The 20,652-nt window shown below is 43.8% G+C and overlaps 1 protein-coding gene across 3 annotated transcripts in view; it reads left to right on the plus strand.

Moving 5' to 3' along the window:
* The window catches only part of ATG4A (autophagy related 4A cysteine peptidase), a 64,889-nt gene that overhangs the window by 27,133 nt on the left and 17,104 nt on the right, over window positions 1-20,652 (plus strand). For all 3 annotated transcript variants that reach the window (XR_014327106.1, XR_014327107.1, XM_082864261.1), the window contains exons 2-9: window positions 8,215-8,325; window positions 11,677-11,748; window positions 13,837-13,935; window positions 16,320-16,421; window positions 16,643-16,715; window positions 19,058-19,137; window positions 19,851-20,038; window positions 20,160-20,238. Coding sequence is in view for 1 of the 3 variants with exons in the window: in XM_082864261.1 (XP_082720387.1) it covers window positions 8,215-8,325; window positions 11,677-11,748; window positions 13,837-13,935; window positions 16,320-16,421; window positions 16,643-16,715; window positions 19,058-19,137; window positions 19,851-20,038; window positions 20,160-20,238 (804 nt within the window). In the remaining 2 variants the exon portion in view is untranslated. The remainder of the gene's footprint in view (window positions 1-8,214; window positions 8,326-11,676; window positions 11,749-13,836; window positions 13,936-16,319; window positions 16,422-16,642; window positions 16,716-19,057; window positions 19,138-19,850; window positions 20,039-20,159; window positions 20,239-20,652) is intronic.

Consider the following 20,652-nt stretch of genomic DNA (forward strand, 5'->3'; position numbering starts at 1 on the left):
TATTTTACATCTTCAATCTTATCCCTTTACTGTTTACTGAAGTTATAGTTGCTTTTACAATTTTTTGTTTTTTAATCTACATACTGGCTTATTTAAGTGTTTGATTCTCAATCCTTACTATATATTTGCCTTTCCTAGTGGGATTTTCCCTTTCCTATAGATTCTTACTTCTTTTTCATTTAGAGAAGACCCTTCAGATTTCTTTTACCGTAGGTTTAGTATTGATGAACTCTTTTAGTTTTTGCATATCTGAGAAGTTATTTATCTCTCCTTGTAAATGATAATCTTGATGGGTAGAGTATCCTAGGTTGCAGGTTTTTCCCTTTCAGCACTTTGAATATATTATGTCACTCCCTTCTGGCCTGCAAGGTTTCTGCAAAGAAATAGCTGATAGCCTTATGGGGGTTCCCTTGCATATGACTCTTTGTTTTCCTCTTGCTGCCTTTAGAATTCTCTCTTTATCTATAACTTTTGCCATTTTAATTATGATATGTCTTGGTGTGGGTCTGTTTGGGTTCATCTTGTTTGGGGCCCTCTGTGATTCCTGTACCTGGATATCTGTTTCCTTCTTCAGGTTTGGGGAGTTTTCAGGCATAATTTCTTCAAGTACATTTTTGGTCTGCTTTTCTCTCTCTTCTCCTTCTGGAACCCACATAATGCAAATGTTTGGATGCTTAGTGTCCCAGAGATCTCTTCAATTGCTTTAATTTTTAAAAATTTGTTTTTCTTTCTGCTGTTCTGATTGTGTGGTTTCCATTATTCTGTCTTCTAGATCACTTATGTGTTCCTCTGTATTACTTTGTCTGCTATTCATTCCTTCTAGTGTGTTTTTTATTTCAGCTGTTGAATTATTCATTTCTGATTGGGTTATTTTATATTTTCTAGTTCCTTGTTGAAATGGTCACTGTTTAGATCAATTCTTTTCCCTAATTCAGTTAACATTTTTATTACCAATGTTTTGAATTCTTTATGTGGTAAATCGTTTATTTCTGTTTCATTATTTATTTTTCAGGGGCTTTCTCTTGCTCTTTCAATTAAGAGTAGTTATTCTGCCTTTTCATTTTGCTTAACTTTCTTGCGTCTGTGATTTAGGTGAAACAGTTATCTATTGCAGTCTTGAAGGTGTATTTTTCTGTGGGACCATCTCTATACAGACTGTGTATGCCGGATGCCTTTGGTGGGAGAGCTGGATTTGATGTGAATGCAAGTCACATCATTCCTCAGGGTGTGCTGGCAGCTATCACCTTTGTAGCTGGTGTGGCTGGAGATATAAGGGCTAGAGCTGGAGGTGGGTGTGAGGTGGGACTTCCTCTCTGCTCAGTGGCTGTCACCACCCTCTTGGGGGTGGGGCCTGAGCTAACTCTGTTCCCTTTAAGTGTGTATTTTTCCCTCTCCCCACACCAGGACCTTTGCCCCAGAGGAGGAGAGTGCTGAAGCAAGCGGGGCCATGCGCTGACAGAGGTCTAATGCACTGCCTGTATAGGTGTCTGTGGCTCCACATAGCCTCAGGTGCAGATCCCCTTTGTTCCTCACAGCCTCTGCCACCCCTGCCCTGTTGTGGAAAGACGGTGCCTGTGTGAACTCTCCATGTATATTGGGAGGTTAGCTGTGGTACAGCGGCCACTGTCAGAGATCTGGGGGGCTTCTGAGGCACTGCTTGAGTAAGAGCTAAGAGTAGCTCCACTCTGGGACTGGGTCACCTCTGTGTCCCATAGTTGAGTCTTTTCCTCTGTCATGGGCACCCCAGATCCAGTCAGTGCTGTGGCATGGGTTGAGCAGGGCTAGAGTATTCACTGAGCTTGGGCTGGCGGGCGCGGCAAGGCAGTCACGGGAAACCCAGCAGCTGCTAGGGCAGACCTCTCTCTGTCCTGCCTGAGGGGCAGTTCCCCTTTGTCTCTCACGGCTGGTCACTGTCCCCAGCCTCAGCTGCTCCCACCCTGTTGTAGAACTGCTCCTCAGGGCAGGCAGGGCCCTTGTGGTCACTCTGTGTGTATTGGGGTGGGGGAGTGAGCTGTGGTGGGGTGGCTGCCATCAGAGATCTGGGTGGCTTCTGGGACGCTGCTTGAGTAAGTGTCAACAATGGCCACTGCCGCCCCACCCAGGCTCCACCCCACGACTCAGTCACCTCTGCATCCCATGGTCAAGTCTTTTCTCTGGTCGTGGCTACCCCAGATCCAATTGGAGTGCTGTGGCATGGAATGAGTGGGACGGAAGCATTGCTCGGTTCTTCAGGCTGAGGTGCATGGCTAGCTGGTTGTGGGAAAACCAGCCGCCTCAGAGCAGATCGATCTCTGCCCTGCCTCGGGGACAGCCAACGTGCATGCACTCTTCACAAGTGGAGTCCAGTCTTGTTTGTCTAGCTGTCCTCCAACCAGCCGAGGGGCCTTGTCTCCTCCACAAAGACTGGGACACCCAGTCTGTGGCTCAACCTGATCACTCCCCAGGGTGGGTGTCCACCCATACGACCTCCCTTTTCCTCTGATTCCCCTCCCAGGGGCACGGGTCTCAACCTGATCACTTTTCTTCCCTTCCTACTGGATTATGTGTGGATCGTTCTTACAATCTTGGTTGTACAGGAGTGCTTCTGCCAGTTTCCAGAGTTTTTTAAAAAATTAATTAATTAATTTATTTATTTTTGGCTGCGTTGGGTCTTTGTTTCTGCGTGGGGGCTTTCTCTAGTTCCGGCGAGAGGGGGCTACTTTTCGTTGTGGTGCGTGGGCTTCTCGTTGTGGTGGCTTCTCTTGTGGAGCACGGGCTCTAGGGGCATGGGCTTCAGTAGTTGTGGCTCTCGGGCTCTAGAGCGCAGGCTTATTAGTCGTGGCACAGGGGCTTAGTTGCTTCTCAGCATGTGGGATCTTCCCGGACCAGGGCTCGAACCCGTGTCCTCTGCATTGGCAGATGGATTCTTTTCTTTTTAATTTTAATTAATTAATTAATTTTTAATTTTTGTCTACGTTGGGTCTTCGTTGCTGCATGCGGGCTTTCTCTGGTTGCCGTGAGTGGGGGCTACTCTTCCTTGTGGTTCATGGGCTTCTCATTGCGGTGGCTTCTCTTGTTGCAGAGCATGGGCTCTTGGTGCACAGGCTTCAGTAGTTGTGGCACGTGGGCTTCAGTAGTTGTGGCTCACGGGCTCTAGAGTGCAGGCTCAGTAGTTGTGGCACATGGGCTTAGTTGCTCCATGGCATGTGGGATCTTCCCAGACCAGGGCTCGAACCCATGTCCCCTGCATTGGCAAGTGGATTCTTAACCACTGCACCACCAGGGAAGTCCCTCCAGTTAGTTCTAGTGAGAATTATTCCACATGTAGATGTATTTTTGATGCTTTTGTGGGGGGAGGTGGGCTCCATGTCTTCTTACTCCACCATCTTGATCTCTTCTCTCTCACTTTCCTTTCTTATAGGACTTATTGTTGTTAGTTGTTTCCAGACCTATCCTCTCTACTAGATTAAAAGCTTTTGGAGGATGGAGGCTACATCTCAGTGATGTCTTATTCTCTGTGCTTAGCACGTAGTAGGTACTCTGTAAAAATTTATGGAATGAGTATATTAATGTATATTCAGCCCTTACCATACCTGTCTGACGTGAACATTTTCTTATGTTTTTGAAGCTGTGACCTGACAGTATGTTAAATGTGTATGTATTAAACTAGTGAATATAACAAAAAGGAGACGGACTGACAGATATAGAGAACAAGCTAGTGGTTACTAGTAGGGAAGGGCAAGATAAGGGTCGGGGATTAAGAGGCGCAAACTACTATGTATAAAATATAAGCTACAAGTACATATAATACAAAACAGGGAACATAGCCAACATTTTATAATAACTATAAATGGAATATAACCTTTAAAAATTGTGAATCACTGTGTTGTACACCTGAAACTTAAATAATATTGTACATCAACTATACCTCAGTTTTTAAAAAAATTCAAAAAATATATCGCTGAGAAGGCAGTTTTGGAAGCAGCAGTATCCTGGAGTGCTTTTAGAATAGGGTGATCTACAAGGAAGATATGCTGTGGTGCCTCAGGCTTTTTCTGGCCCTGAGATTCTGTGACCTTTTGATTTCATTTTAGAGTGATTGTGTTGTTTGTGGGGCACAAACCCCACAGAATCTGGGAGCCTTGATGTACAAGTTTTGTTAAGCCCTATCAGAAAATCTTGTTTAAAATGATTTTTTCTTCATTTACTTGCAGTTTTACAAAATAATCCTTAGAAATATAGTCAATCACTGGAAAGCAAATTATTTATTTATTTATTTGCGGTACGCGGGCTTCTCACTGTTGTGGCCTCTCCCATTGCGGAGCGCAGGCTCAGCGGCCATGGCTCACGGGCCTAGCCGCTCCGCAGCATGTGGGATCTTCCTGGACCGGGGCATGAACCCGTGTCCCCTGCATCGGCAGGTGGACGCTCAACCACTGCGCCACCAGGGAAGCTCCCTGGGAAGCAAATTATTAAAGTAAGTTATCAGCAAAAATGGCAGAATGAGGACTTCTGAAAATTCTACCCATAATAGAAATGACAAGAATTGGCAAAAATGATCAGAATCAACTTTTGCAGCACTCTGGAAATTAACCAAAGGCTTGCACCAATCTGGGGAGTATTTATTCATGAAAAACGGCTGCATTTTGGTAAGAATAGTAAGCTTTGTGGCGTTTTCACTTGCGCTATGCCCATCCTTTGCTCTCCAGCTCTGCAGTAGCCTTGAGAATCCACAGCCTGCAGCCATAGGGAAAGCCAGCAACCTGGTAGCCCCTGGAGGACGCAGAACACGGTTGGAGCTCCTGTCAAGCCTCATTTCTAGAGAATTGTCATTATTTGATCTGTCTGACAATTCCCCGGAAGACCCCACTTACAAGACTTGTCTTTATTTGTCCTGACTTGGAGGTACAGAAAGCCTTCCCTGCCGGGGCTTTTTTGGAAAATTATTAGAGGCAATTGATTAACTTCACAGCTGTTTGAGGAGTAGATAACCAAAAAGTTTAAAAGGTAAAGCTAAGGAATAATATATCCACTGGGGCTTTGAAAAGTTCAGGCATATTCCTGGGAATATGGGAGGACCACATGCATGTTCAGGGCTATGTTCATTCCCAAGGCTGTGCGCATGCTCAGGAAAGACCTGAGAAGGCCCTCAGCTCTCACTCTGGCTATCCTCGAGCTCTGTACAAGCAGAAAGGGAAAACTAAGGCAGAGTTAATCAACTGCCTGGCTGACTGTTGAAGGCATGCCCCAACATGTACACAGAGCCACTTGGCCAAGACTGGGAGACTTTTTGGTTCCAGGAGTTTATGGAAACCTTTTTATCAATTATTAGTTGACTACTAAGCTAACCCAGCAGAGACTTCGGTGCAATAATTATTAAAGTAGAATGGAACAGAGTGAAGCCTATTGTCTATCGGACCTTGTAGAAGCTAATTCTTGGTCCACCAGGCTGCAGTATTTGCAGCTCTGCCTGTACAGTTCTATGTCTTTATAAACAGGCTGAAAGGGCAAGGAACTCATATGGGGCTGATGTCTTGTTTGTTAATTTTAAGGCAAGACAAAAGTAGTTTTCAAAAATTTTTTTCCAAAGGATTGCCATTAGTGAGAAGTGATTTGTTTGGAAATGCCATCTCACTTCTGCGCCTCAGCCACATGCCAGCTGGCTCCTTCGTCTCTTGGAGGTCTTCTTGTGGAAGATCAATTCCTCTCTCCTCCCCGGACTCCCATTTATATACTCTCCCTGTGTTACTGCCCTTTGCTTCTGTTAATCTCATCTTCTGTTCTGGCTTTTCATTTGTTTCATCCATGTAGCTTTCAATTCAGGCTGGCTATGGCCTGACACACTGCATTCTGGGAGTCTGTTTTCTAAGAGGAGAATCAGGCAGAATAGAGACTGTAATGCCCTTTCTGCTGGCCTTGGGGGGTGGTGTGGAAGAGCAAGAGGAAAATTCTTTGGCTACCATTTTGGTCAGAGCCATCTCAGATGAAGCAGTGCAGTTCTCACAGGCTTTAAGGGGCTGTACTAATTTGACCAGATAGCTGGGCAATGACTCACTGAGACAGGGTTGGCGATAGAAAAATGTTTCTTTTTTCAGCCAGTACTAAAAAAAGACCCAAGGCTTATATGCATACATGCTGTACATTCATCCAGTGCCACCCTTCCTCATCCCTACCAGGGCAATGCCAGAGAGGTTGCCCCTTTCCCACACTCCTCGCAAGCTACTTATTTCCTGACTTCTTTTTTCTCTTTTCTATGCTACACTGGATGTTCATCTTAAGCTGATTTCTCTTGCCTGTGAGGGGTGTGGAGTAGGGTGGGGAGGTACACAGTGTGATTTATGCCACCTCAGTCCACCACCTCCTGGGGATGGCCTGACCTGGATGATCATTTTTAGCCTGCTGTTTCCTGGGCATGGGCCAGGGGTTGAGGCCAGTGACAGAAAGGCTAAGACGGCACAAGCTCCCTGGCAGATTCGGCAGTGATGAGTTTTCACTGGGGAATGAAATGGCTGTCTCATTTCTAACTTCTTTAGGTTTGAAATACTGCCAAGGCTGTAACCCTAATGATTAAAACATCTTGAGGAGAAAGGCTACCTAAATCCCTGAAAGATTGGACTTCTGGAATGTGTTTCAAGAAAGGCAGTATCCCTGGGTAGCTGTGTTTCTAAAATTTTAACTTCAAACAAATTATAACTTCAATTTGTACAAATTATACAAAGTATAACATCAGCCTCCAACCACGTAACCTGTTTTCATGATCAGATAAGACTCATTTATACTTAAGAACATTTATTTCTATGAAAACAGCATGCCTTAGAAAACAAAGCCAAAAGAAAGCAATTTGTCCTTTCAAGTGAGCTTAAACACATCCCACGATGCCATTTTTTATAGGAAACTATTCCCCTGGTGCTCTTAGGGACTGGTCTGGGAGAGTCCCTGCAGCTACTTGTATCTGCACAAAATGACCCCTACTCTGTCTGAGCTCCCCTCCCCATAGGGGCTGGGAGCCTCCAAGAGCTGAGAAGAGAAGGTGTGTGTTGAGTTGTCTCAGCTTTGAACTTGAAATATGATTTGTCATTGAAATAACACCATATATACGATAAACTACGATATATAGTATAAACTATATATAGTTTATAGTATAAAACTATATATATAGTATATAGTATATATATATATAGTATAAACTACGATATATACTAGCAATTTATACTATATATAATATATACTATATATATACTATATATAGTATATATTATATATATAGTATATATATAGTATATATATACAATATATACTATATATATAGTATATAGTATATACTATATATATAGTATAAACTACGATATATACTAGCAATTTGATTTTTCTGGTTACAGGTTAAGATAGATTTTTCTGGGCTGGCTTGGAAACTTATTTACCTACAATATTCTTTCTCTCAGAAAATTACTTAAAGGGAACTTTTGCAATAAGACCCCTTCATAAATCAGTCTCGACTCTTTTAGCAGACCCTTTCTCCGCAGGTGGTACAAAAGTGAATATTAACATATCTCGCATTACATGGCCATAAGTTCTGAGACTGTGGCCTGTGAACTTATGAGATTTAATTGTATCTTGTTCAGTTGCTTTCTCTTGAGAGAGAGTCACTTGTGAATCCCAAGAACAAGTTATATTTATCGGCAGCTTCAAGATTCTTCTTTGCAGAAGTTATAAGTGAATAAAATGGTAAATGAAAGTACTGTTAAAACATCTGGTCTTCCAGCTAAAATATTACGTTTTCACTGTTGTATAGTCTTTCAGACTTATCATAACCCCCTTCTAAGCCACTGGCCGCTAGAAACCTCACAACATTCCCTGTGATGTGGACAGGGGTTAGGTATGCAGGTATTATTGTGCCACCTGCTACAGTCACACTAGGAGAAGCTGGAAAGTGACTATTTACAAAGAAAGCCCCATTGGAAAAAAAAGTTTGACATAGCTGTGATCAAAAAATTATTCAGAGATGGTGCCACATGGGACCATGAGAAAGGGAAGGTCAAAATAGGTGGTCAAGAGGAAGTCCCTCTACTAAAGGATTTTCAGGCCTTGTGTCTTTGTTCCTCAAGGAAAAGGATTTGCTTCCATTAAATTCTAGCCAGCCACCTTTTACCTTCAGGACAAAGGTAATAATCAGTAAACCACAGAAACAAGCCCTCTGTATTAAATTTTGCCTAAGTTTCTTTCTTTTTCTTTCAGTTTTATCCAAGTATGAAAACCAGATTACTATTTTCGCTGACTACCTAGAAGAATTTCCAGATACAGATGAGCTGGTATGGATCTTGGGGAAACAGCATCTTCTTAAAACCGGTAAGGTTTGGTAGCATTGGACTGTGAGAACCCAAATGAGGTGGGTGCCCAAGGTTAAGGTCCTATCCTGTTTTCCTCCTTGGGTTGATAAGGGTTAATGCTACTCCTAGGCGGATTTACCTGACAACCAGAGGAGTTTTAAGCCTCAGGCCCCTTGCTTGCATGCAAGATCCCTTCTAAGGCCCTGAGAGGCCCTAGCAGTGTGTTCACATGGTCATTGGTATTTGTACGATTTGAAAAAGTCATGTATTTTTGTTCTTTTCCTTAAAGGAGAACCCCCAGATTCTATAAGCCTCGGGTTTCAAAAAACATGGACCTGCTCCTGGTATCACTAACCAGTATCTAGTCTTTGATGACTGGGCTACATACTTCTCATTCCTCTCACGTCCTTTTCTATCTAGATGAAAAACACTGCCACCCAAGGGACTTCTAAACAGCCCATGGCTGTTTAGAAGTCAGAAACAATATCAGACACTGAGAAGTCTTATAGTTTTAGAGCTTTTGCTGACTGCAGCACTGTCTCCGTTTATTCTGATTTTGTATAGAACTTTTACCCACTGCAACTAGATGGAAAGGAGGCTTGCATTTTTCTTCTTTACCCTTACTCTCTTATAGATTGGGAAAGACCTTTTCACCTGAAACTGCTAACAACCCAGCACACAGATAAAGCCTGAACTTGGAGAGGCAGCTCTGATTTTTGTATCTGAGGAGAGATCCTCTTTGGAGGCCCTAGCATGGCGGGAGGGACAGAAGAAGCTGATCAAAAGGCAGGAGGGGGGACTTCCCTGGCAGCTCAGTGGTTAAGACTCTGCGCTTCCAATGCAGGGGGCGTGGGTTCAATCCCTGGCTGGGGGACTAGGATCCCACGTGCCACACGGCATGGCCAAAAAATTAAAAAAATTTAAAAAAAAAAGGCAGGAGAGGAAGTTAGCATCTCTTAACTCCATCTGAGTCTGGCTTCATCCTTTTGATTGGAGAATCCTGAATAGTAGAGAGTACCTAGTGCTAGCAATTAGGCGACCTTTTGTATTCAGACTCTTCTACCTTGGATAATTCACTTTCTCTTTCCACATCTTAACTCCTTTCACCAGTAATTAACTGGAGGGGGACTGGAGATGATCTCTTCTAGTTCAGCATTCCATGACAACAGGGATCCCCAAGTTGCCATATATGCCCATTTTCTTTTTTTTAACATCTTTATTGGAGTATAATTGCTTTACAATGGTGTGTTAGTTTCTGCTTTATAACAAAGTGAATCAGCTATACATATACATACATCCCCATATCTCCTCCCTCTTGTGTTTCCCTCCCACCCTCCCTATCCCACGCCTCTAGGTGGACACAAAGCACCGAGCTGATCTCCCTGTGCCATGCGGCTGCTTCCCACTAGCTATCTATTTTACATTTGGTAGTATATATATGTCCATGCCACTCTCTCACTTTGTCCCAGCTTACCCTTCCCCCTCCCCGTGTCCTCAAGTCCATTCTCTATGTCTGCGTCTTTATTCCTGTCCTGCCCCTAGGTTCTTCAGAACCATTTTTTTTTTTAGATTCCATAATTATGTGTTAGCATATGGTATTTGTCTTTCTCTTTCTGACTTACTTCACTCTGTATGACAGACTCTAGGCCTATCCACCTCATTACAAATAGCTCAATTTCGTTTCTTTTTATGGCTGAGTAATATTCCATTGTATATATGTGCCACATCTTCTTTATCCATTTCATTTGTCGATGGACACTTAGGTTGCTTCCATGTCCTCAAATATGCCCATTTTCAAATGTTAGGCTGGAAAAGGCCTTTCAAGGTGAAATTATTATTAAAATGTCTGTATAACTTTCCCCCAGACTTTCTAGCATATAGGCAAGCTGGAAGACATAGAGAATATCAGAGGAAGGAGTGAGTGGTGTGAGCATTTGAGAGGAGGGAATATAATAACAGCTAACATTTACCTCAGGCTTAGTGCATACTGTACCATGTAAGCTACTACTTTCCATGTAGTGTTATCTTGTTGAATACTCATAAGTCTATGAAGTAGGTATGATCATTCTCCCCATTTTACAGATGAGGAAACTGAAGCTTAGAGAGGTTAAGTGACAAGCCCACATAGTTGGTAAGTAGTAGAGTCAGGGTTCAAACCCAGGCAGAATATGGCTCCAGAAGTCTTGCTCTTAACCATTTTACGTCTGCTTCCCATAATGTGCTAGGCACCGGCAACATGAAAGGGAAGGAAAATCCAGACAGCTCAACTTTCTGATTTGTTCAAAGGAAGGGCAGGAGAAAAAATAGAGACTATTGGATAAAATTGAACTTCCTTTTCTTCTTTTAAAGTGCAATGGCTATAAGTTCTCTATAGAATACAAATATAGATGTGTTGTTGAGAAGGGGGAGAGAGAAGACTAAGAAAGACAGAACCACATCTAAGTACAGATGACATGTGGATGCCAGATTTGTGGCCATCGAAGTAAATTTATGCCATGAAATACAAGAAAGCATGCTTTGGAAAAAAATATACAAAAGCATTTGTGATGTTATACATCCATTTAGATTAAAAATGCCAGTTGCAGTAGGTAGTATTGATAAATTTCTTATACACTTAATTTGCTTAGCAGGGACATCTCCTTCATAGTTAAACATTTGTGTGTACCCCCCCCACATACACACACACACACACACACACACACACACACACACACACACACACACGACCCATCCCTAGTTTTAGATAACAGACAATGGATGCTGATAAGAGATCCAACCAACCATCATCATTCAGGCAGGGGCTGATTGCCTTGTGAGCAGGTTATCCAGGATCCTTGCTTTTCCTAGTCCTTGTCTTTTGGTCATGTGACCCCAGTGTTAAGTACCTGTTGGGGCTTTGGCTCTCAGTGAGAAGGAGGCAGGAACCACTCAGCATCACTGTACTAGCCAGTAGCTCTGATCAAAACATAGGTGGGGGCTTCCCTGTGGCACAGTGGTTGAGAGTCCGCCTGTCGATGCGGGGGACACGGGTTCGTGCCCCGGTCCGGGAGGATCCCATGTGCTGCGGAGCGGCTGGTCCCGCTGAGCCTGTGCGTCCAGAGCCTGTGCTCCACAACGGGAGAGGCCACAGCAGTGAGAGGCCCGCGTACCGCAAAACAAACAAACAAACAAACAAAAATACATAGGTGGGAGGAAATGCTGAAATTATTTGGCTAAAATGAGATTGGGTTGCCTATGAATTTCCCTTAGCCTCATAACAATGGAATTGTCTGGTTGTTTGAAATTGAGTTTGCTGCTGGCTCAGAAATCAAAGGCAGATATCTTCAGATGGGATACGATGATTTAATTTTAATTTCACATTTAATTACAGAAAAATCTAAGCTGTTGTCAGATATAAGTGCTCGTCTGTGGTTTACATACAGAAGGAAATTTTCACCAATTGGTAGGTATATCATTTATTATACTGTGCTTTCTTCTTTGTAGATAGCTTTCCTGAGGTTATCAGTGACATCATGGAAACCTCAGAACTAACAGCTCACTATGGCGAAGAATTTAATGTGGTGGAGTAGTTAAGTCTTATGCTTCATCCAGAAATCTCATTGCCGACGTGCCTCATCGTGTATGGTTCCATGGTGTTAATATGTAATGCCAGTATACTTTTGAGCCCAACCACCTCCAAGTGTTCAGGCACTTAGAAGTGTTACTTGTTTTAATTCTAAGAGCAAGGCAAAAGTCAAGCTTTTAATTTGGACAGTATCTATTAAATTATAATCCACTGCTTTGTGGAGATATTTGATTATTAAAGATGGCTGTACCTTGAAGGAAAGAAAATAATTCCTTTGCTTTTTTTTTTCCCTGTGAGATGAAAACATCTTGCCACTGGGAGATGAATTATAATGGACTTGCTTGGAACTAATTCTAGTCAGTTAAGAGTACCAGCTGCTGTCTAGAAAAAAGGACAGTTCAATGAGCTAAGTGAATAGGATCCCTCCAGAGAAAATTTGTGAAATGTTTGCAAGTAGGGTGACCTCTTCCTAGTCTCGTGGTACTGTAGGAAAGGATCACCAAACTCAAATGGTGGAAGCTATTCTAAGAGGAAACCTGTCTGACTAATTTTGGTCCAGGACTGGACCTACTAACTGGAGTGAAATAAACCTTTCTGATAAGTGCAAAGAGTGAAGTTCACACAGACATTTTTTTGTTGTTGTTCTCCACAGGAAGTACCTGAGCAAAATACGCAAAAGAACAATCTTTAGTACCCAGTGATTCTAAACTGTTAAACTTTTTTCTGGGTGAAGAGATCTTTGCAAGATTTGAAAACATTTGCAGTTCAACTCTGACAATGTTTTGGAAGAGATGATCTTTTTTTTATGTGGGCTTCCTTGCATCTTTTCCATACTAATCTGGCCCATAATCCCACCATTAGCAAGAGCCAAAGGACTCCCCTTCCAGCTCACAAATTGGCTCAACCTTCCCCATCTTGCTGTAGCAACTCTCCTTCAGTCCCCAAAACAAAAGGAAAGGAGCGGCCACCTTGGCCCACTTGTCTTACGTGGTTGATGACCCCCTTTACAGTTAGTCTTGTGAGACCATGCTTACAGCATACTTTTCCACTTCCATGTTGGGAAATGAAGCAATGAAAGCAGAATGTCTCTTCCACCATCCAAGTTATCTCATTTCACTGGTACCTTGAAAAAGGATACTGAGCTCACCCTGGCCACGTTTATGGGATTTTTGTTACATCAAGTGTTCTTAAAATGGAACCCGTTGCCTTATTAACTGGCTTTGTACCTTTTAAAAAGGTAGTACATTTCTAATTTATTAGTGGTATTTTTAATTATGACCATACTCATAACACCAAATATTTACATCGTCCTGAGTGGGTTGTAGAACACTTTTATACTCTCTCTTTTAATTCTTACAATATCCACTAATAGTAGGCAAGGCTTGTGCTATTATCCCCAGTCTACAGATGAGACTGGTCTTCTGATGCCTAATCTAGGACTCTTTCCTCTATTTTACATTCTCCCTCTTACTGTTCAGACCTTCATAATGTATATTTAGAACAGTCAAGAGCCTTCCAGATTTCCTTGACCATTTTGATAATCAAGTTTGGTAGCATTTATTCCTTAACTAAGGTAAGATTGCCCTCCCCGAGAAGTGAGTTGTGAAAAGTCAGGTTCGGTCAAGCAGATGATGACATGGCATGGACTAAGTGTTGGTAGTCATACATGTTAGTCATATACCAAAACTGTACATATACCTGGATGTCTCTAGGCAGAAAACATAAGGGGCAGGTTTTGTTCATTTGTTTGTTTTCCTTTGGCCATAGAACCTGTTTTGGTTAACTCAGCATTATCTTTGCAAGTTCCACCCTGTAACAAACCCTGTTTGATGTCTGACTATATCTCTTGCCTCTCTATTCCGAGTATGTGTGCCTGTCTGTCTTGTATGATTCCCAAATATGCTGATGTTTCGGGAAAGGGCAGTTCAAGGAACTCATATTCATTCCCATCCATTTTGCCAACAGGGGGAACGGGCCCTTCGTCAGACGCCGGCTGGGGATGTATGCTACGCTGTGGACAGATGATGCTGGCTCAAGCCCTTATCTGCAGACACTTGGGCAGGGGTGAGTTCAATTTGTTCTGGAAACTGCCTCGGAGACCTCTGCAGTCGCACTTGCTGCTGGTAGTTTAGCACTGGTGCCGAGGGAACAGAGCTGCAGGTCCTGAAGTGCTCTCTGCAAGTCCAAGTAGTGGGGCTGACAAGTTGACAGAACCTCTCGTGAGAAGAAAACAGCCGGCATTTCCTTGTGACTCACCAAGCTGGAGACATATTTTCCTGGGGCAGATGAATGCTGAGGCAGGTGTATCATTTAGAGTTTCCATCTTCACTATTGTTCGCATGAGTCCTTAAACAGGTCAGATAACAAAGGGAGCAGGAAGAAGGGTGTGGTGGTAAGTCTGTTTTTTGACCTCATTTAAAATATCTGCCTAGTGAAGGATGTCAGTGACCTAAAGGAAGTGCCTAATGAGGGAGATATTTTGGTTTGGGTTCACTGATGATGTCCATTCGATGATAAGAAATCTTTAAATCAGCTTCCTCAGGAGGCTGCTTCATTAAGAACCTTCCAGTAATCACTGCTGGAACTTTCGAGTCTTGCTTTCTTAAGACATGCGTGTGCTTCCCTGTCGGCATCTGTAGGCTGACCTTGGGTAGATGCCAGTTCAGGCACTTGGGTGAAAGTCTGGTTTGCCTTGGGGATGAGGGAGTGAAAGAACACCTTGGATGAGATTGGGCTGCTGAACTCATCGGCTTTTGCTCCTTGAGATTCAGAGGTACAAAAACGTCGCTCCCTGTCCGGGACTACGCAACCTCACACATCTTCCTGCGGTTCCCAGAGAAGATTGGGGAAGAGGCTGGGGAGAGTTTAGGGCTTCGTGCCTTCTTTTCAGGGTTTAGGATGTCCTGTGCCTGTGTTTCCTGGGTAGTATCATAATTTCTGTTTTACAGATGAGGAAACTGAGGCTCAGGAAGTAAGGTGACTTGCCCTGGGTCAAACAGCAAGAAGGCATCGATTTGGGAATAGAATGCAGGTCTTCTGTCTCCTTGTCCAGTGATTTCTCTACTGTACACATACTTCTTGGAGCAGATTGTTCTTACTGTTTAACTTTCTCATTTATGAAACACCTCAAGATGATTCTTCTGGAAGTGAATTTTGTGGAAAGCAAACTGGGGGAAAAAACCCACAGTCAGCAATCTCAATTGTCTTAATATAAAAGCAAGTAGCAGGAAGAATGTGTAAATAGATCTTGTAGCTAAGATGAATGAGAAGATGTAATTTTATAAAGAAGTATTTTGGAGTGTTTCCTATTCGGTTATTTTACAGTTGAGGTGGGGTGTTCACTTATCACTGTCATCAGTAAATATTTAGTGGTACTTAGAAGCCAGCTAATCAGGGTTTCCCCCAGACTTGGACAGTTTGGTAGCTGATGAAGAACAGTTGGGTGTTCCTCACCCTTTGAAGACTGCTGGATACAAAGTTTAAAACTTTGGTTTCAGAAATACTAGAAGCGAAGAGAACTAAAGACTCTGGAGATAGTGGCCTTTGGCTTCAAGTAGATTTCAGTTGTGAATTCAAATGCTCTCTAAAACCTCAGGAGAGAAACTTCTGTCTTGGAAGGAAACTAAGTCTCAGAAATATGTCCCATTAGACAGAGTTCCTAGAGCTGAGGGAATGGGAATAGTGTGTCCTGTCCACAACAGTGACGACGAGAGTTTTTGCAGTTGTCCTCAGTAAGCGATAAGCAGCCCCTATTGGATTTGGGGGGCTGTGCCTGAGGCACAGATGGGATCCCCACAGATGTACTTATTTTAGTTTTGGTCATAAGGAAACCTGGAACACCTGATAACAAAGGTATTTGTTTTTCCAAAACTCATCGTGGCCTTTTTAAAAGGTTGTGTAAAAATGGCAGCATGCATTTTAAAAAAAAAGCTTCCTTAGTTGCAAATTGTGTGTATTCCCCTGGGAATAGGTGTGTGTCAGAAGAGCACTTCCCCCCATGAGACTCTGTGGGCAATGCTGCCAAAATATACGAACCAAAGCCATTGCTGTCTGCGTGGACATGAGACATAACAGCGTCTGGGTGAGACACGGATATACTGCCAGGTTTTGTGGTGACCTCCTGTTCACTGAGTAGCTGACCAGAAAGGCCTTGTGACACTGTCTTCATGTAATATTTATCCAACTCAAGCTCGTGGGCTAAGTCAATTCCTTGGTCAACTTCTTGTTTTGCTTTTACTTTATACCCAGTGAGTCTTTGAAAGAAATCAGTTTCCAGATGTCTTGGTCATCAACATTAAAGATACTTAGGAATGTTCTGACCTGATCGCTCCCACCTTCTACATGTAACTCCTTTGCTTTCCTTCTAACCTCGTAGTCCCAGTAAGAGTGCAGAGATAACAAGCAGTTATAAAAATGATTTTAACTCATTTTTTCTTTTTCCTAAAAAGACTGGAACTGGGAGAGACAGAAAGAACAACCCAAAGAATACCAACGAATCCTACAGTGCTTCCTAGATAGAAAAGACTGTTGCTACTCTATCCATCAAATGGGTAAGGTCACATGAGTAGTTTAAAGGCTGTCTCTCTGTTCTGTAGTTCAATTAAGAGGAAAGGAACACTGTATGTGAAATTCAGCTTACATTGCTGTACTTGCTTTTCTTGTTCCCTGCTTTATATGTGGCTCTACTAAGTCATCCCATCTACTTATTTATGCAAAAAATTAGGAGTTGGTGGTTTGCTAACCTGTTTATTATTTTTCCACATAAAAACAGCACAGATGGGTGTAGGAGAAGGGAAATCAATTGGCGAATGGTTTGGACCAAATACAGTTGCACAGGTGTTAAAGTAAGTAAAAGAGTCTGTCATGCGCCTTATTCTACCATCTCCTATGCCTCCCTCCACCAACTCAACATCCCATCAACCCAGCTGTTCCTGCCATCCCACTAAGCCACCAAACATCTGTACCATTTTGCTCAGATAGTTCTTTGAAATGTATAACGTGTGTGGGCAACTGTCTTGGTAAATCACAGTTATAGTCATTGGTATCAGTCAATGGGGAGGCCCCTCAGGACTCATTCTGTATCCCACTTGTAGATTGGTGCTCACGTGCTCAGCCGTCAGCCTGAGGGTCACTTTGAAGCCAAAGGGTTTGCACTAAGTGGGGAAGCCTGAGCCAGCCTAGGCAAGACACAGACTCCCACCCTGTATGGTATATAAAAAAAAATTCTTCACTGATTCATTCAACATTTACTGGGTGCCTCTGTTGCCCTAAGTACTGAGTGCACAGAAGTAAACTAGGTGTAGTTCTTGCTTCAAGGACCTCACCACCTATTAGAGGAGACAAACCTCAAGGGAGTCTTAGAATCAGTTTGTCATCTCTTAGGAGACTCAAGGTACCCCAGCATGGTACTTTCGCAATTGTCCTGTTAAGTCTCAGAATTCACCTCCCACAGCAAGAGGCGACATGGAGAGGCCAGGACCAATGCTTTGGAAATGAATGGGGTGAGTGGTATCAGCACCTACACCTGCAGGCCACCTCACCTATCGTCACTCTCCTTTCTGACAACCTATCACCAAATGGGAACTCCATGAGGGCAGAGATTGTATTTGCCTCGTTCACTCCTGTAATATTAGCACATGAAACTGCCTGGCACATGGAAGTGCTCAATAAATACTTGATGAATGAATGAATGAAAATGGCAGATAGAATCTGGGGCTGGATTTAGGCATCAGAAAATTGAAACCGTCTAGCCTCCTTTGGTAGCTACTTCAATTCCTGGCTCTCTGGCGTGTGATGATGGGACCTGCTCCATGCAAAATACAGATGGGGCACTGTTTCAATTATTAGCCAACCTTCAATGAACTGGAATGCTTTGTAAATGTGCTTTTGAGGGGAGTAGTCTGGACTTCCTGGGGACCCAAGTGAAACCTGTATCTTTGCATTACTCTGCTAACAGTGCAGCCTCTCTGAGACCACTTTCTTACCTTGGTCCGTAGTGGTGTTTGGGGTGTTGTTGATCTGCTGAGTGAGGATCTGGTGGTATTTCGGGAACCACTGTAGGAACCCAGGACAGAAAGTGTAGAAGATTAGAATGGCTGTGCCGAGCCCAAAACCTAGCTTGATATGGTTGGTTTATAAATGACATCCCTCAGAATTTGCTTCTTTCTTCTAAATTTTGAGCTTCCCACAACAAGCAAATGGAAACATACATTTTTAAAGAACTTAAGTGGGTTCTGAGTCATCGTGATTGTTATTAACAACAGTAGATGATGATGATGTCGTCATTATTATTTTGGGGGAAAGATACTACATTAAATGAAATTAAAATATAATGGTAATTAACCTCTTCTTGGGAGTTACTTTGGTCTGGGAGAGAATGTGTCTTTTGTTTTGTTTTGTTTTGTTTTGTTTTGTCGGCCATTGAGACTGGGCTTTACTGCAGAATTCCAGAGTAGCCAGGGTAAACATGTCTTCTTCATACTGGCAAGAGGAGAAAGAAATAAGGGAGAGATAGACAAGGTACTTTACTCAGACATCAGATAATCTCTCTTTTAAAGGGGTTTTCTTTCTAGTCTCCTCTGAAGTCATGCACTTCAGCATGCTCTGTCTTCAGCTGTTGACCAGCAAGACCCGGCACTGAAGCCATCTGCGGCCCAAGTCTCCTGGGACAGCATCCTTACCGCATGTGGGAAGGGACAGAAGAGATCACCTCTCTCTCTCTCCCCCCCCCCCGGATTTCCCTAGAACTTATTGTTTGTATTATGTATGCTCCTAAACAAATATATATATGTGTATATTAATAACAGTTTTCTTTTTTTGAAAGAAGGAGTAAGTCAGAATGTCTCTTATTTAAGAAAAGAAAACAAAATTTCTTGGGAGAAGATGCACTGGTAACCTCTCTCTCTCGCCCAGTAGGAGTAACATTATTTAGCAAGGCAGCCTTTTGCATTTTGTAAAGCAGGCCTTATGTTTGAGGTGCGGAAACAGTGCCTCTGGCATTCTCAAGGTCCCTGGACATAGAATGTTCCAGAGCTCAGTCAAGGGAGCCAGACCTGACCTGAATCCCAACTTCTCTGTGGCTCAGTGTTCAGTAACTTCAGGAACGCTGGGCATACATAGGTCGTACTGCTTCCTGCCGAGATGTCCATCTTCCCCAATTGTGACTTCATTGTATGTTGCTTTGCAGAAAACTTGCTTTATTTGATGAATGGAATTCCTTGGCTGTTTATGTTTCAATGGATAACACCGTGGTTATTGAAGATATCAGTGAGTTCCGGGCCAGTTTACATTCTCGGGTGGCTGGGTGATGCGGTTCTTCCTCACCATTCAGAATATGTGTGGGGCGTGGTGGAGAGAAAGACAGAAAGTGAGGGAGAGGGAGAAAAAGAGAAAGAAGATACATACACACCCCCATTCCCCCGCCCCACGACTCTCTGGCCTGCCCATCTAGCAGGACAGGGGAGCACCGGGCTCCGGTTAATCATTCCCTGTGCCCCTTCTTCTCTTCCCTTTCAGCTTTCTGAAAGGGAGAAAACAATTAGAGGATCTCTGCTGCCCCTCAGTGAAGCACCAGACCCTTTCCCTGCAGGACTCCCCAAGTGCGGGTAATCAGTTAAACCACTGACAGGTCTTCTGTGGCAGCCCCCCTGTGCTCCCTGCCACGGGGTTAGGGGGACCAACAGATACAGTCCCTGTTTCCAAGGCCCTTGCAGTCTGGTTGAGAAATGAGATTCTCCCAGTGAGCCCATAATATCTGACAAGAGGTAAGTGAGTGTTCAGTTGCCAGAAGGAGGAGAAGTAAGGGCTGGAGGAGTGGCCTGGGCTTCCTGTAGGAGGTCGGGCAGCAGGGCCCCGGTGGCAGGGGGAAGGGCCTTCCAGGCAGCGGCTGTCATGTGAGGTCTCCTTTACTTTTGCCCTTGGCACATCTCCTAGGGCTGGATGCCCCTTATTTACCCAGCTCTCTTGTCTTCTGTTTCTAGAAAAAATGTGCCACATCCTCCCCTTGAGTGCTGAAACAGCTGCCGAGAGCCCCCCTGAGTCTCTGAATGCTTCGACCCAGAGTAAGGGCCCCTCTGCCTGCTCTCCAGCCTGGAAACCCTTGCTGCTCATTGTGCCCCTCCGCCTGGGCATAAACCAAATCAATCCTGTCTATGTCGACGCCTTCAAAGTAAGTCGCACCTTTCCCCAAGCTGCTTGCTGCCCGCCCATCCCACCGCCATGTGAGCACGGAGATCCGTGAGCAGCAGTCCACACATGAGCTGAGAATCTTGCGTTCTCTTTCCCTCCAGGAGTGTTTTAAGATGCCACAGTCTTTAGGGGCATTAGGAGGAAAACCAAATAACGCCTATTATTTCATAGGATTCTTAGGTAAGAAAAGAGGAATCACAAGTAAGTCATCATGGGCTAGGGGAGGGTGGGCAGAAGGTCTGCACGGGAGACCAGGCAATTCCAGTTTTAGGGGGCCCTCACCTAGCCTGGAGATGCTGTGGCCTCTGGACAGCTCATCTTGTCTCTGGCCTGGAGAGTAACGTTTACCTGTGCCTGACAGAGAGCAGATCCCCCTTCAGTGCCTCTGCTTCATTGCCTCTTGACAAGATGGTTCCATGGCTGCTTTCCCACTGGACGGCCCCAAGGTCACAGCATTGCTTCAGCACCTGTCTCTCTTTCCTGTGGCGCCCAGGGTGGCAGGGTTTCACTCCCCTGGCCTTGCCGATACCCCTCTTACTGGGGCTCGGGCGTTCAGGCTAGGAGCCGTCCTCGGGCTTCCTAGGCTCATGCAGC

Source organism: Leucopleurus acutus, assembly GCF_964270905.1.
Source record: "Leucopleurus acutus genome assembly, chromosome: X".
Lineage (NCBI taxonomy): Eukaryota > Metazoa > Chordata > Mammalia > Artiodactyla > Delphinidae > Leucopleurus > Leucopleurus acutus.